Below are 17,751 nucleotides of genomic sequence, written 5' to 3' on the forward strand. Positions count from 1 at the left end.
GACGGAATTGAAAATATCAACGGCTATAATTATGATGCTGGTGGAACTCGCACAAACGGCTCACACTAGTACACACGGCTGATAATAATCTTCTCAACCCCGCACGAAATGTCCTCCTCACTTGCAAATCCTCAAATCATCTTAAAATGTCAAAACAGGCTTTTAAATGCTGGCATGAGACGGCTGTTGACTACTATAGATGCACTAAACAGCCTTGTCCAGCTGGGGAGGCAAAACCTCAGTAAAGTGCTTGTGCTTGGGTTTTACACTTTATCAAAGCCTCTCAGACATGTTATTTTATATAGTTGTACATGTGTAATGTACATCGGAAAGTCTTTGTATTTATTTAGTTTAAATTGCGGTCAGGGCCACCAGCGGTCAACAGAGGCCACTGGGTTACATCACTGGTAGATGTCATTAGGATGAATGGAGGCACTGGAGCAAGCTGATATCTTTGGAGTCTCCACTCCCTAATGTGTTTTTCCTACAGTTGGATATTTGAGCTTCACTGTACAGAATGATGCATGTGGAGAGTTTGTTTTCACATTCATCTGCTGAAAGAGGAAAGTTTCTGTTTTTTAAGGGCTGGACATACAAACATGATTCCAAATAGTTTGGAAGCCAATTCTGGTCCAATATTCAGCTTACACAAGTGTGATGTGGAAATTGAAAGCCTGCAGTGCACAAACACTGAGGATGAACTTTACAGTGAAGTAGGAGACATCTTGTGTCCAGCTGTTAAACTTCTAAAATGAAATATATTTGCATATTCATAGATTCTTTAATGTTTAATATGGGAGAAGGAGATGTCATTTTAACATGATAATTTAACCTTTTTTTGTGTGTGGATAAACCATATGAGACACATTATTCAGAGTATTTTATATACATCTTAAAACATGCCTGGAGGGGATCTTTAACTAGAATAGATTCTAGATGAGAGGGCAAGAAAGAGGACTGCAAAACTGATGTAACTGTCTGCTTGAGGCAGCCGGTGACAAAAACGAAGGCGGAGAGGAGCCAGATTGGAGGAAAGAGCTACAGTGGTGCTCAGAATGCAACAGTCAAAATGTGGAGCAGACAGTGCACTAGACCGTGGCTAACATGATGTTAAAGATCTCACTGTGCTGCAAGCAGAGTGCAGCGTGCAGAGCACCCCGGGCTTCTCTCGACAAGAAATGAAATCATCAGCTTCCTCTTCACTGCACCCCCGGATCAACTGACACATGCACAATCTGCACCTCGAGAGAATGAGAGATGCTTTGGATGGGTTTCATAATGAAATGAGGCCTGATGTATTGAATTGGCGTTCAGCTGAAATCACTGACTGAGTCTCTGCCACTGCTCTGGTGGCTAAAAGAATTCCCTTCATGTCACAGGGTAAAGGTGCAGTGCATTTCAGATTAGAGCTGAGATGATTGCATGTAACAGAAGCATACAGCTGCATCTAGATGGGCGAGATCACCCAAGGCTAGGATGTCACAAAGGACAAATTGCTCATATGGCCATATGGGTGTTTTTCATGTTTTGGCCCATATATTACAGATCAAATAAGCATACTGTACTGTTTTGAGTGCATTTTTCCCCTTGTGACTCCTGTTTCAACACAGAACTGAAAAATCTAGTCTTTAAAGTTGCTTCAGACAGCCGATTCGTCACAGTGAGTAAGATCATTAAGGATATGAACAGCTCAAAGCATGGCTTTTCTTGAAAGGATGTTGTGCTTGATGAGCTGTTCCGTTTTTTCTTTTTTTATGACATTTATGTTTTCGAAGGGTTGATTTTAACCATCAGAGCTAATGACTGCAGCTCTCAAATACTGGTGTTTTTCTGAAAGGTTCCCACAAACACAGAACCGCCATTCACAAACGACAAATCAAATCTGCACTTTCAAAAGCGTTAACGAGCAACAGCAATTGTGCCAATAATCAAGGCTCCTCAGGCATTCACTGCAGTGGTTTACTCATCACAGGAAAGTTTCAAGTCTGCAAAATGATTACCATACTGCACTGAATAGTGTGGAAACCACCGGCTGCCAAGAGGGTGTGAAGTTGCTTTTATCAATCTCAGAAATACTAGTGCTTTGAAAAATGGCTCCACAGTGTTTGAAATAGCAAGACAAAATCAATTCCGTCTCTTACTAATGAGCTGAATTCATAAGAAATGTAGCAATGCTCTGATTCGTACACTAGCATAAAGTGGCTAATGTTGAGTTAGCTGACTGAACATATAACTTATCATCTCATGCTATTACAGTACAACTTACTAGGTCACAGAGAAACATTTAGTCACAAAAGTAAAATAAAACATTTTACATCACATTTGTACCAGAAATAGAGGGAAATTCAATGTGTCGTCCTGTAATTACCACTTGTGGCCATAGTAGTGCTGTTTTGCAGACTTGTCAGTGATTTAACTACCCACAATTTGTATGAGAACACCAGTATATTCCCTTTGACAATGCCACTGATGCAACTCAACCCCAAACCAGGCTCACTAATTATCAAGAAAAGCAACAGCAGCTTGAAACTGAAAATGTACTATGTGCAACAGTTGCCACCTACAGGCAAAGAAAGGAACTGCAGCTGAATTTTTGATACTCCACCTAATTGTAATTTTGGAGGCCCACCAGCTATAGAAAAGGGGGAAAAAAAGTCTTACGGTTGGCGAGTGTAAAACTGTTCTGATGATGAACCGATTCCTCTTGTGGAGAATCTGCGAACTGCTAAACATGAATAAGTGAGTTTGTGAATTTTTGAGCCGCTTACCACACAGGTGTATGAAGTATGTCTAAAAATATACACCACAACGGATTCTCATTTTTTAATAATTGCATTTTATTAATTGAAAACAAAACAAAAACAAAAGAACAAAAAACAAATGCAAATTTTAAAAAAAAAAGAGCAAAAACAAAAAAACAGTATCATTAGGTAAGACAAGGCGAGAGACACTTAAATAAGAAGAGTTCCACGTTGGTGAGGACAAAGGTGGAGGTGGGTTGATGTGGGAAGGGGGTAAGTGAGGGGGGGGGGGGGGGGGTTGTTGGATGTGACAGGTTGTATTATGTACACTGTTTCTCACTGTAGGACTGGCAGGCCCCGGAAAAGGGAGGAGGGGTTGGGGGGATGGGGGGCTCAAAGTAGCAGGTCGGAGACACTGAAACACCAGAGAGAAAGGCACTATCCAGAGAGAACAAGAAAACAGAAACCATTAACACAAACACGGTAAACAAACACACAAACACACTGGACCAGAGCAGAAATCAAAATGTTTGACACAAAAGGAAAACAAAGAAAGAAAAAAAAGTGCTTTAACACTAGCCACATTGGACAAAAGAAAAGAAAAAAGGGGGGGGGGGGGGACGACAAAAATCTTTTACATCGTTTAAGCTGATCTCTCAACTTTTAGCATAAAAGACAATCTCTCAGTTTTCTGAACTGTTAATCTGTGCCAGTGGCAGATCTGCACTGGTGATTACACAACGTGATTATCCAAACTCCGCCTCTTTGCTACGTGCAGGTATAACAAAGGAGGCGAGCATCTGCGTATGCATGCATGTAATGAATGTGTTTGAATATGCATGTTAACTACCTGTACATTATCATCATACACCCCTTTATGAATGAATATCGACAACATTACAATTTCAGCATGTCTTTTGTGTTGTTCTTTTTGTTAAATCCCTTGCATGGTTGTGTAGTTCAGTTCTCCGACCGTGCTTCCCTCATGTTAATGTCTACGGACTCAGTCAGCTACATTCACTGGCCAAGTAAAATGGCTGCAATAAATACATTGGCTTTGAAACAAAAAGGTGGCTGACCTTACACAGGGCTTCGTAATACAACAGCTCTTTGCAGCATTCATGGCTCTACATGCTGGTCAACGTTAGCTTTCTGACAGACCTTGTTTCTTCTCAGAGGACCCACTGGACTTTTCTCGCATCATAAGGCGAGAGAAGCCTTCTCCAAATGGAATTCATGACCCCTTAAATATCATGCTGTTATTATCTGAGAGCCCTCAGATAGATTCAGAAAAAAAAGAAAAAAGAAAATTGACTGACAATTCAGCACATTCTAGAGCTACTAGGTCTTATCCAGACAAACAAAAGATTGAACATAATTTACAAATGGAGAAAAAAAAAAAAAAATACATTTTGTGATGAGAGGTAAAACAGACAAACACATACAAATATATAATATATATTCTTAAAAAATGGATTCTCTCTATAGTTGATTTATTTATACAGCCAAAGGCTGATGTACAATGCTCACGTGCCAATGATCTTACACATGGAAACTTGCTTGTAGATGGCATCGGGTTTTTTTCGCTCTTCTTTTTTTTGTACATTTTTAAAACCACTTCTTTTTTATCTTTTTTTCAATATTTTTCTCTCTTTTTTTCTTTAAAACAGTTAGGATTTACCGGTAGGCATTTCATTTAGGTGATTAAAAACAACATGCGGCAACGAAAAAGAAAAGAAAAAAAAGAAGAAAAAAAACACAAAAGAAAAAAAAAAGGCAGAATGTTAAGAAGTTAAAGGAGAAGACAGAAGCAGCTGTGGGACTTCTAGCGGTTGAATCATTTGGTTATCTTCACGGTTGGTGCACTACACTTAAGTTTCTCTGCATTTACATTTTCCCTCAAAAGACAGTTCAATCCTCGCCGAGGCGTTCACTGGGGAGGTGAACGTTCTCAGCGCGAGTTTAAAGTTGATTTTTTTTTTTTTTTTTTGCTCAGCTGCCACCCACACAGCGCCGCCTACGACAGCATTACTCCTGTTTTATCTCTCTCTCTCACTTTCAGTTGTTTGCGTTCTTCCTGTCTGCTCCTGTTATCGTGGGATGGCCGAGAGGAGGGGAGGAGGAGGAGTAGGGGGTGGTTGGTTGGTTGGTTGGTTGGTGGGGGTTTTGGATGGGGGGCTGATGAGATCAAGAACGATAATGATGATGGTGGTGATGGTGATGGTTGCTGTTTGTTGTTGTTGTTGTTTACATGGTCTGACTGTTTACATGTTCCGATTGACGGGTGTGACGTAGTTGCGGGGGAACATGCCCGTCTGGCCGTGGCAACCGCCTTTCCACCAGTTGGGGTCGGAGTTGTCCAGGACTTGGATGAAGTCACCGCGTCGGAAACCCAGCTCTCCTTCCTCCTGGGGGTCGAAGTCAAAGAGTGCCTGCACGTATGTGGGATGCTGTGCAGAATGAAACAAGGAGAGAGAGGGTTAACAGGGGTTAGAGAGGGCGGAATGTGAGTCATGAAAAATAATTCACAAGTTCAGATGCTGACTTTGAAATGTCACTGATTCTACGGAGGCTGACACTGAGCTTAGAAGATTTATACAATAAGTGACTCTTCTCAAGTTGCCTCCATAGTTCTCTCTCACTTCTTCCTTCACTTACATGTTATATAATAAAACCATAACGCTGATAATATAGTGCAGGTGAGGAAGTAAATAATGCACTTCTGTGCCTGATGCAAATAATTAGGATAATGTACCTGAGCAGTCTGATAAAATGTGAACATTTACTTTATTTATTTTAATTCGTTGTGACATATTTTTTCATTCTGAGGTCGAATTTGAACAAAATTAAAAACACTGTTACCACAATCAGACTAGTGGATCATGACAGTTGTTCATATGAACTTATTAAGAACAACATTGTGGGTTTGCTTCAGTCACTCAGATAACACTGAGGGTTTTCTGATGAACAATAATAATAGCATCATAGTATCAGTGGAAGCATCACCTGATCAGACACAAAGATCCTCACTTTGATTAAAATAAATCAAATCTATACTGTATAAGTCTCACCTGTTTATTTTCTCCTAGTTAATACTTGAAATGTTAAGAATACACTTAAACTGATCGAGTATGCTGTTGGCCTGTGTTGTCTTTTAAAACTTCAAGATGAAACACATTAAAAGGAGTTCGGCTGAGAGTGGTTTTAAGTGTGAGGGAGGAAGCATTGATTGTGCGTCTCTGCTGCTCACCGACCACAGTTGAGACTAAATGTGGCCAAAGACATTCTTGCAAGACGTGCTGCTACAATAAGCTAACATGTGGTTAAGCTGACAACCAACATGCTCTATTTGGTGTGATCGCCTTTGCCACAAGTGATCTCAACTAGTGTGAAAGGAGCACATCTATATGAGCATGTATGATTATCAGTTTGAAAAGTACATCTGGGTATTTCCTCTTAATGAGTTCCCTTTGAAACAGTTGTGTTCAGTGTTAGGGGGTGTAAGTCTTACCTGGGGGACCTGCTCTATGTCTCGCAGAAAGATTTGCTGATTACGGGAGACTGAGGTGGAGCGGTGGTAGTCCACCAGCTCATTGAGCGAGTTAAACTTCACCACCCATAGGAAATACTTTCCGGCCCCGTCACGAAGAACCTTGAAGTGCTGGACGTCATTTCCAAACCTGCAGGAGGTCACAGAGGAGGAGGAGGGGGGGGGTGAAACTTTGAGAAGGTGGGATCTTCAGAAATATTTCGGACAGACGTATCAAAGCTGTGGTTGAAAGCGGTTGTGCAGATTTAAACAAATGTAGTGGAGGACTCAGACGTTAAGCTCACTTATCAAACGCATTAGGCGTGTCTGTGACAGACTGCTAAGTGTTTAATCAAATGAATCAGTCACAGCGGTAACAGACTGACATTATTACCAACTGACTGGAGTCAGGACGGTCCAGACAGTTGTTAAGATCCATATCTTTACAACTTTACATGTAACCTGCTGTGAACCAACGTGTATTTTGGGAAGGTCAGAGCGGAAAGGCAGAAAAGAGGAAATGAGCTCTTTTACTAAGTATTCAAAATGCTGATTAGGAAAAAAAACACAGTGGTCAGGAGAGGGCAGCACTGAGACTTCACAAGAATAAGGAAGTGGCTGTGCTGATGACTCAGACAGTGTGGAAACTCATGAACCTGATCAATTGGCAGGAAACTGTACACTGATGTAAAGATAATGTGAAACTGTATTAATAGACGACAGTGTGAGTGTGAATCATGTGTGTTTTTTTTTGTTTTCTTCCCTTGAGTGATACATCTCTGTGGTGCTACTTACTTCACAGAGAGGGAGAAGTCTCCTGGTGCACTCTCGCTCTCTCTAATGAGGAAGGCCCCGTCGTGCCTCTGTTTGTTTAGCATCTCCTCTGCTTTGGCCCGGGGAATCTTCCCGAAGAACCACCTGGAAGGAGGAAGGAAAGAAACAGGTATGAGTGAGAGTCCACCAGAAGCCGCCACTTAACTGCCTTTATCTTGCAAACATCTGGCTGGATTCATTTAAAATCGATCAATGGCCGACACTGTGAGACTGTAAACACTCTAACTCCTGCACACAAACACTCACATTACACCTAAGAGCTTCAGAGTTTCACTTCAGCTCACGTGTCAGTTTGTGGATTATGAGCATGAAAATATCACACTTCCTGTTGGCCGACACGTTTGAAGTGAGGAGACGGTGCTAACCACGGATCCACCAAACTGCCCGGGGTTGACGCGACATAAAACGTAATGCAGCATTTACTCTGAGTGATGCAAATACAATGAGTACACAGCAGGAAGGAAGGAAGGAATAAATGACACCAGTATGTTGCTGTGATGAAGCTGCACTGTCCCATCTACATACAAGGAAGTAGATTAGTTATTAACATATTATATTATACATTTTGTTCTGTGATTCTTCAACTGTGCGCTGTGAGTTCAAGTCTAAAAAGTGAGCGGCGTCATCTTCAAAAGAAAAAGATCAGATTTCAGATTGAATCCAAACACTTTTTAAGCAGCGTCATTTGCATACTTGCGTTGCGACTAAAACATCAGTGAAAACTCTGACAGAGGGAATAACAGAGTGATGAGTACCGACGGAGAGGAAGAGACGAAGCCGCTGAAAGCTCTTTACTAGTGTTAATAATTAAAAAGTTACAGTGAGCCAAAAAGATGACATCTTGGCTCCTTTACACGGAGGTGAAAAATCAATAATGAAATGGCCGACTCTTAATCTGCTCTGGATCTGTGCCTGACAGCGTGGCGGGGCCCAGTCTCTTTCCCTGTTTGATTAAAAAAAGTGATAGTGGAGCAATTAATGGAGCCAAGGAAACAAAACAGGAGGAGGAGGAGTAGGAGGAAGAGGAGGAGAGTGACATGGCATTATCATCAGCCACACACACACACTTTACCTCAACAACAGGGAACGGTCTAAATCATTCATGTTGTTAGCTCTATTGCTCAGATTGGCAAAGCATTAGCCTCAAAACTCAATTGTGGCCTGATGACTGTGGGTGTGGAGAGAAAGAGATATGTGTGTGTGTGTATGTGTGTGTGTGAGAGAGAGAGAAAGAGAGAGAGAGTGGACTCTGACTTGGAGCCGAGCCACACTGTATTGTGGCCCTGCTGTATAGCACAGCTGTGGGTGCATGGGTGCAGGAGGGCTGTGCGGGTGCCTGGTGCTTTCGGGTGGCACTTCATTGTCACCACAACGGGAGACAAAGGCACTTCATTGCCTCGTGACCATTACTGTGCTAGATAGTTATCCACTGTAACTTCAACACCTTCTACCCATAAACTACAATTATTTCACTAAATCACCAAATCATATGTTTAATGAGCTAATTAAAGGAGAGTTTCTAGAAGAAAAAAACAAACAGGGGTGTGGACTCTCTCAACATGAGACATTGGTCTTAGTGGAAAATTGTCCTGCCTGTATCACAATAAATCATCTTTGCTGGAAAGCTTTTATCATGACGAGCAGGTGCTGGAAGTGCATGAGTTTACATTAAGAGCTTAATGCATCAGCTAAATCTATATATTTTTAAATTCTACTCTGATGTTAAAGTGCATAAAAGAAAGCCGTTCAGAGAAGTGCATGCGAGCACACTAATTGGAATGAATGGCTTGATTAGTTCTTATAACTGTGTTTTCACGGCTGCTCTGCATATTGCCTCGCTTTTTAAACATTTTTCCTTCCTCCAACTTCCTGGCGTTGTTCTTTATTTGTGACTTGCCAGCTGGTGGGGAGCAAAGACATGATGCAGCATTCTTTACAAAACAACCACGCACGCACAGAGGAGCCCGGGGAGGGAAGGGAGGGTTTTGTTTTTTTCTTTTCCTTTATAAGCAAAAAAAGCTTTGGGACACATGACATGAACCGTAAGCACGCTGACAAACTGGATGGTAATGAGCATATGAAGATGGAGAGTCAATAAATAGTTTTAAAAAGGTGCATCTGTCTAAATTTCTAAATATTCAAAAAAAAAAAAAAAAGTTAGCATCACCCTTTCATGAAACACAGTAGTTGCAAAACTTAGCAGTATTTCACTACGTAAGTGCCAGCGTACAGGAAGAAACATTAAGCAGATCCCTTGTTGTGTAGAAATGTCAGATCCTGCACATACACAGCCTGCTAAATGCCACAGCTGTTCCTGCACTCTTTGATGTGGTTGGATGAGTGGCAGGCAGGAAAATTAATCCTAAACCTCCGATGAGGAAGTAATATTAAAGTAATGGTCAAATTGAGGGGTGAAAATTAGGCGGAGATAACAGCTCAGCACAAATCTCTTTGTTGGGAGTGTGATGACGATGGACCGCAACATGACAACATGTGTGACGCATGGTCTGCTAATCAGATCCGTCTTTTCAACTAATCGAATTCGATCGTTTTAATAGCCTGTTTAACATTAGACAGGCTTGTAAACCAAGGAACAACAATGCTGCCCTGAATACTGTGTTTGTATTGATATTATTGAGCCAAGAAATCCAAATGATTCAACATGTTTGAGCTGTAACACATCAATGCGAATGTTAATACTGACAATGATGCCAAATTCTTAAAAAAAAAAAATCAACATTTCATGGGTTGAAAATAGACTCAACACACCATCTACTGTTTAAAATCAGCCTGAACCCTGTAAGACCAATGCTGACATAGAGTCGACTGTTTGGGACTTTTCTACATCATGAAATTTATTTAAAAAAGAATGTTAACAACCTAACGGCTATGTACTGATACACCAGAGAGCCTCTGGTAGCAGAGCTCAGTAACAACAAAGGTACCACACAGTAACTCTTACAAAAGGGACAAGGATGTGTGTCTAGGGACAGTCAAAGCTGTGGCCGACTCCAGCGTGGACATATAGAGTCTCACAGCAGCTGTTCATGGTACCAGCTCTTCATCCATGTGGCTATTCATGCTAAACTGAGCGGCGGTCAGTCGGTGTCTCCTCCCGTGTCACACACTACTCAGCCACGCTCCCTAAAGTCTGCTGCTTTTTAAAAATATGCTGGGAGGGTGGCTGTGTAGCTACTCTTTAATATTTTGGTAGATGCTATGCAAATCAGTGCTAGCTTTCTTTTGGGTTGGGCCGATATAAAAAATGTCAAACTTGTTTTTGATATTAAGCCAAATACTGGACTGGAGCGGTAATACCAAATTTTACCACAGGTGTCAGATATGACTCAGCTTCTCCTGAGTGGAACGTAATGAGAGCCCATATAAGAGCGTAATGGCACCACATTTAGGACAACTGAGTGCTTTTATTTCTCACAACAGCCACTTAATATAACTTGTGTTCTTGTGCCTTGGTACTGTTGTTTAACCAGCATGGCACAGCAGGACTGTGCTAGGGATGCTAGCCATGCTAACTAGCTGCATGCCGCCGAGGAGGCTAGTAGAATGATCTGTTGCGTCCCTTTGTATCCATAGGTTGTTTTCAGAGGTCTGTGCCGTTAGCCTGGGTCAATCTACCTCCTCCAGCTCGTCTTTGCCAGCAGCTAAGTGAACAGCAGTACCTGGCCTCGTCTGTGTCAGAGCCTCCGTGTGCAACGGTTAAGACGTCTCATGATGTCAAATGCCAGTTCAGTCGGTTCTAGGGCTAGGTATCTTTAAAAAAAATGACGATACCAGTATCAATCCCTTAGGGTGATACCGATACCAGTTGAGTACTTCATTCAATACCCATTACACATTTTGTGCACTTGCTTTTATCTGGCATAACAGGTATGTAGTGTAGACACACTTTAGCGCGTTTAGGTGGCATCTTGGCTGCTGAACTGCTAAGCGCGCTAACTCAAATTCACCACGACTTCACCGCCACAGACGAGGTGTAGCTGCTGTGGCAGTGGGCCAATCACATGTCGCATTAAATCAAAGAATGTTTGTGTTGATTGGCTGTGAGCAAGTCCGTATAAATAGTCATATTTTCCAGCTCTGGGTGGTAAAAGGATGGATTGCAGGTATTGTTTGACGTTTCGATACTACTTGGTATCGATTTATTTCGGTCGATAGCTTAAAAGGTATTGAGTACCGAAACCCGGCCCTAGTCAGTTCGCATAAAATCAAACCAGTTTAAAATGGTACACAGAAATAACGGAAACCAAGCCAGCTTTCACATGTGCATGGATATTAATTTGCAGGAAATATAGTATTAATGTGTTGAACGCTTAATAAAACCTTCATTATAATGATTATGAGAGGTTCAGTGTTACAGATGTGTGAAACCCAGGTGAATATTGATTCACATAACCATAATAAAGACTGCAAACACTTAAAATATCACTACCACACTGTTACAAAGTGGAGGCAATAAAAAAACGACAAAAAAGACACTAGAAAGCTCAACACAGTGACATCTCCCCGGAGAAAAATAAAACTACATCTGACAGCACCCGAGCAGTGATGCAATAAGGTCAATATTCAATTAAGCGCAAGAGGCCTTGAGCACATTAATAAAGAGAGAGCTAATCTGGCACCGAGCGCAGGTCCAGAGGTAATGTCCTTTAAGGATGCTGCCAGGCTTTCTCTAAAGTGGTTTAACACACACTTACACCAACACACTTCACCCTAAGCATTGCGGACAATCAAGTCTCACAAGAGTGGACAGGACGGCGAGTAGTTTGAGCCTTCTCAGCACGAGCAAGTTCACATGTCCGAATGAATGTTTAAGTTCAGACGGAGTAGAGTACCTACCTATACCTCAAGTACAGTATAGAATAAGTAAACACTGTTTCCTCCTCTCACTTAAACACTCTGTTACTCTAATGGATGTAGAGGTTCAGATCCATTAGAGTAGCAGAATTGATATATTGTATGGCCTGTATGTAGCACACTTTGATAGATACACATGTATGTACACGGTTATGCAGAATACTTACGGATGAGCTTTCATCTCTATGTAATTCTTGGGGATGAAGCCGTCTTTTCCATTTAGCTCTGCCTTGTACCAGTTCTGATCACACTCTTCATTTAATACCTGGTGTTGACAAAAAGAAAGAGAGAGAAAGAGGAGACAATCATGTTAGTGCCATATAAAAATGTCAACAATCAAACCAAACCAAACTACTAAATTTAGCTTCAGAGCATTCAATTTAATTTCCTGTGACTTCGGGGGGTGCGTGTTCTGCATGTTAGATAACATGCTAGGTAAATATAAGAGAGTAGAGCGGCAGGCAGATACAATTACATGAATTCAGTTTGAAATGACGGCTTCTTATTAGCAAAAGGAACAAATAACGTGCCCGTATGTGAACAGAGAAGTCGAGGCTGTACTCATTTAATCAGTATGCTTGAGTGACACAGAGACAGCTGTGAGGGTGTTCATGTGTGAGACGGTGCAGGTGTATGGGGCCAGAGGTGCATCAGTGTGTGTCCAGATCAATATGACTGCCGGTATGACCTATGTGTGAATGTGCTTATAAGAAGAGTTTAACCTCCACACTGCAGCAGCTGATTTATTTAGATACATCTCAAATTCATAATTTGAGTATGTATTGGGTGATTTATAAAAAATGTGTTTTGGTGAATGTCACGTCACCCTGTAGGTGTTTGTATTACTGGCAGAGAAAGAGAGAGAAAGTGTGGGTATATGGGTCAATGACGTTTTTTTGTATCCATGTGGTTTAGGCAAATTTAAAGCGGTTAAAATTTGCAAATAAGTGCTGGAATAACTTGCACACATTCTTTTTTTGTGGACCCAGCATAACATTTCTGCTTTTAATCCATTTTGAGAAAATATATGGCAAAAATGTCTAAGTGGTGTAACCATAAAAACTTTATACCAAATAATTAAACCTGCTTTAAAACACTAAATTCTCAATAAAATACCATATCAACTAGTTTGGCATGATCTTACATTATACATTTTTATATTAAGTAAAGGCAATGGAATACAATTGTTAAATTTTATTTAATCTGGGGAATCATGGAGATCAGGAACCATTTACAAGTCCACTTAAATACACTGTAGGTGGATAAAATATTTAATATTTATCTCTGGTGTAAACACCACTTAAAAAGAAGACGAGGGTTATAAATCCAGTATAATTATTGGATTATTGGAGGTTAAGTGTGTGATTGGGTTATGATGCACATAACTGGCATGCTGAACGTCTCATAGTGCGTAATGTCTTGTGGGAAATTGTTCCATTTCTGTGTGTTTCTGCAACGTCTAGGTCTGTACACATTTCTGAGGAAAACTAAGCAACGGCACTTAGTCATGTAACCTCCATCTGAGTGATATTGCAAAAAAAAAAAAAAAAAAAAAGCAACCAAAGCCCATTCGATGTTTTGAGCCACCGCAGACTGGCACCATTATAAAACCTGAAAAACACCACACACACACACCCCAAAAAAAAAGATACACATGTTGCACCACCAAGCTGTTGGAGGAGTCTGCATTAAAGCAAGGGTTGGCATTAATCTGACTCCTCAGACAGACAGACAGACAGACAGACAGACAGACAGACAGACAGACAGACAGACAGACAGACAGACAGACAGACAGACAGACAGACAGACAGACAGACAGAGTCCTGCAGTGAAGAATGACTCAGTTTTACTCAGACAAATTTCATGAGTCAAGTGTGTTAACGTTTCTTTTACTAATTCACATCCCATCTGCATTATTAAAAGACACTTTTTGTTTGGGGGGGGGGGGGGGGGTTAATGCAGCATCACTACAGTTTCCTGATGACAGCTGACAATCTTAATCACATCACACTAAAACTTTTTCTTATTACATCCCTCAATTTTCTCCACTATTTCACCCCTTTCCCTCTCCCCTCAAATTTATAATTTCCCTCCGTAGCCCAGCCCGAGACAGCTGTCCGATTGGCCCGTGTGCAGTGCGAGTGGCCTGGGTTTATTTGCTCCAGTGAGCTTGCTGAATGCCAGCTGTCACTGGCCTTCCCCCCAGCTGCTAGCCCCGCACCAGACCAGCATTACGGGGCGAGGGAGCGGCTTTGGCCCGAAAACGTGAGTTAGTGGGAATCATCCGTATGACACACAGACACCCAATGACCAACACCTTAATATGCCTTACTGATACCGTGAACTCCAAATGACCTCTTCGTCCCTTCCTGCCAACCCACGACACACACGTGTTCTCCGTGTATCGAGCATTTCTGTCACATAAAGTGTTTGATTCAATTAAGTCCTGCATGTGTTGTGTGTTGTTGTGGCGCTAACCGCTGACTCACAGGAAAGCTCATTTGGTAGACGCTAGAACAGCGCCCCAGGCTCACAGTCATGAGCTGCATGTGATGGTAGCGAGTGACTGATTTGCTTGATCTATGTACGCTGGAGTAAAACAGATCCAAAGGAGTCAGGCTCACCGCACAGTGTGCTTGAAACCCCCCCCCCCCCCCCCCCCCCCCCCCCGGGAGGCTTTAAGTGGAAGGACGAGGTGGCGTTAAGTTACAGTACCCACTTTCACAACTTGTAACTGAGATACTTTAAAAACAAATCTTAAAATCAACAAAAACTGTGGGAGTAGAAAATATGCTTCTTCTGCAGTATTGTAGGTTGCGGAGTTGCTGAGCAGTCGGAGACAATGCTTCATCCTCGCAACACCAACCCAGGTTCAAGCCCACTTGTTGGCAAGCATCCACTCCTCCCAAGTGCCCTTAAAAAGCCGACCAGCTCCGGCGGCTCTGCTACTTGATGCTGCACTCTGACCTTCCTCCAGAGAAGCAAACAACTTCTTAAACTTGATGAATTATCCTCAGGAAAATTGACAACAAGTATGCACGATGTCATAAAGCAGAAATGACTTCTCTGGAAATAAGAACAAGATGTTACATTTCACAACATATCATTGTATTGTAGGGGATGGTGCTCACTGATCAATAGAAAACTGTAAGGGAACCAGATGTTATTTGTCAGTCTCTGGCACCTTGAAAATGTTGAAGACACTTAGGGTAATATTAAAATTAGCTACAATAGGAACAAATCAATCACCAGCATGTGCACGGAAGAACAGGGGCCAAAAATAAGAGAGGAGATAAAGTCCGAGTGTTGAATCGACTGACTGAACAGAAAACAAAAATGATTAAAAAAAAACACAAGCCAGATGTTCAAATGCATCTTGGAATACAATACATTACTTACCAAGAAGATTAAAACACACTGTCTATTATAATCTATGCTTAAGAATAGATATGCAGACAAAACAGCAGCAAAGCAGGAGTCAAAACAGAGATGGCACCTCTTTTCAACCCATCAAGGTCTTAAAAAAAAAAAAAAAAAAAAAGGAAAAAAGAAAAGTGAAACAAATGTTCTGCTAGTTAATACAACATCAGCGTTATATCTCGCGCTGCTTCCCTGTTGAATCATAAACCTGCAGGAGAGACTGTTTGGCAGACAGCACAACATGAACTTGGGTAACCTTCCATAATTACTCCGTCTACAACCAAAGTTAATAATAGAGCACAGCAGGTGCTGCATTATTCTGTATGCCTAAAGCTTATATGAATTGCTAAGATGCTTATGTGAAATTTCCAGCAGATTGAATAACAGCCGCTGTTTGCGTCGGGGGTATTCCAATCAAATTTTGTCAGTGTTACTGATATCTGAATTAGAATCACTTATTATAGATGCTTGAGGCCGGTTATTGTAGTGCACAGTGAAACTTAGCTGAGTAGGTTAAAGTAGTGTGTGGCTGCTAAAGCTCTGTTAAAGAAGTATGACACTCATCCACATGTATGAACACGCAATCAATCCATCAAAGTTAGAACTTCATATATAAAACGTATCACTCATTCTTTGTATCAAACGTGGGAGGAATGAAGACAGGAATGAGGACCGCATTTCGTAAAAATATTGGCTGGAGCGCGTGTTCGTTTTGGAAGGGAGTGAAAGAAATACTGTTTTCCTTTTGCAACCAGGTAGCGTATCTATTTGTGGCTGTGTAAGATGAATAATAGTAATACACCTAGAGTACACGTCAGCCAAATCCAGTGATGCTGCACCTTTCTTCTGGCTGGTGTGGAGGTGTGGGCGTCGGAACAACAAAAATTGCTGTGCTTTGCTGGCTCTCTTCATTCACAGAGAGAAATGACCTCCCTTCATCTTAACGCTCCCTCATGCTACTTGTAATTTAAACACGGGTGGGGAATCTGTGTATACGTATGTCACAGAAGGAGGAGCACAAATAAGAACATTTATATGAAAGTGCATTACCACCTTCACATTTCCTCCTATGACAACAGGAAGGGTTGTGCTGGGGCGATGTGTGAAAGCACATATCTTCCACTCAACCCTCTTATTCTTAAACATTTTCACAACTGTGGTGCCATTACTCGAGGTCCTTCTTCTTTTTTTAACCTCCAGCTGCGCTTTAATTAAAAAGGTGTTTCAGTGAGCCTTAGCTCAAATAAGTAGTTGCATAATTAGCTCGACTGATGCCGCCTTTTTAAGAATATCATCATCATTATCCGTTTGCTTTCGGTTTCCCTTTCGAGTCGCGTCTGGCATGTTCGGAATGCACGGACTCGAGACTCAAACCTCTCTCGTTACTCAATAAAGCGCTCTTGCCAATTGTGGCAACAGATTTGAAGAGATGTCTTCTTCTTTTTTTCCCTTCCATGTGTTTAAAAAGATAAGGCAAAAGCCAGAAAGTATATTAAGTAAAGCTCAGTGAAAAACGGTTGGATTTTCAGATTATATGCTCACAGGTCTATCTGGTGGCTCTCTAAACTGAAAGAACCGCAGCCCGTGAGAAAAAAAAAGAAGGAGAAATTAAATATTTGCTTGGCTGGCAGTTTAAAAAAAAAAAACGTACAGAAAAGGAGACAACCGCAGCATTGTGCCCATCAGAGCTTGGACTCTGTGTGTGTGTGTGTGTTGTTGCACTACTGTGGATGATATGTGTTCCCTCCCTCTCACTGAAGACTTTTCTTCATTTTTTTTTTGTTGTCTTTTTAATCTGATTGAGCCACAATAGTTGTAGGAGTTTCTATTTGAGAGGCTAAGGTCCAGGCCGGGGATTATCTCCTCCACAGCTGCCACTGTAGATACTCTCCTCCCCCTGTGTGTGTATGTGTCTCTCTCTTACACACACACAAAAATATTAAAGCACTTACACCCACAAACTCTTATGTGACACTAAACACGGATAGCTGTCATTGACACGAAACCCACCCCCTGACATTAATTCAGCATGTCTGTGTTAAACCATGAAAATCATACAATACTTTATAATTCCCTCTGATGAACTGATGAACTGATGAACGGAGCTGCTGAGTTTCAACGTCATTATTAATCTTCCTGGCAATGCTGTCTTTAAAAGTAGAGATTTATTTAGGCAGATGTGGAGAGACAATGTGATTTCTTCTCCTTTATTCTGACATCTTAGGAAAAGCCAACTCATTTTTTATAATCATGTTGGAGTAATGTTTTCATTATTTAACAGAAACTATGGCTGAAAAAGATAGGAGTTGCTGTCGCCAACTACCAACTATTTTTTTTATAATAGTATGAACT

General features: G+C 41.3%; 1 protein-coding gene across 1 annotated transcript in view; it reads right to left on the reverse strand.

Moving 5' to 3' along the window:
- Positions 1–2,819: 2,819 nt before the first annotated feature.
- Positions 2,820–17,751, reverse strand: part of grb2b (growth factor receptor-bound protein 2b) — a 30,194-nt gene continuing 15,262 nt past the window's right edge. Inside the window, exons 3-6 of the mRNA XM_062438875.1 lie at positions 12,147–12,244; positions 7,066–7,188; positions 6,253–6,421; positions 2,820–5,191 (exon numbers count right to left, since the gene is read on the reverse strand). Coding sequence (XP_062294859.1) covers positions 5,006–5,191; positions 6,253–6,421; positions 7,066–7,188; positions 12,147–12,244 — 576 coding nt within the window. The 3' untranslated portion in view covers positions 2,820–5,005. The remainder of the gene's footprint in view (positions 5,192–6,252; positions 6,422–7,065; positions 7,189–12,146; positions 12,245–17,751) is intronic.

The sequence above is a fragment of the Scomber scombrus genome, chromosome 18 (genome assembly GCF_963691925.1).
Source record: "Scomber scombrus chromosome 18, fScoSco1.1, whole genome shotgun sequence".
NCBI lineage: Eukaryota > Metazoa > Chordata > Actinopteri > Scombriformes > Scombridae > Scomber > Scomber scombrus.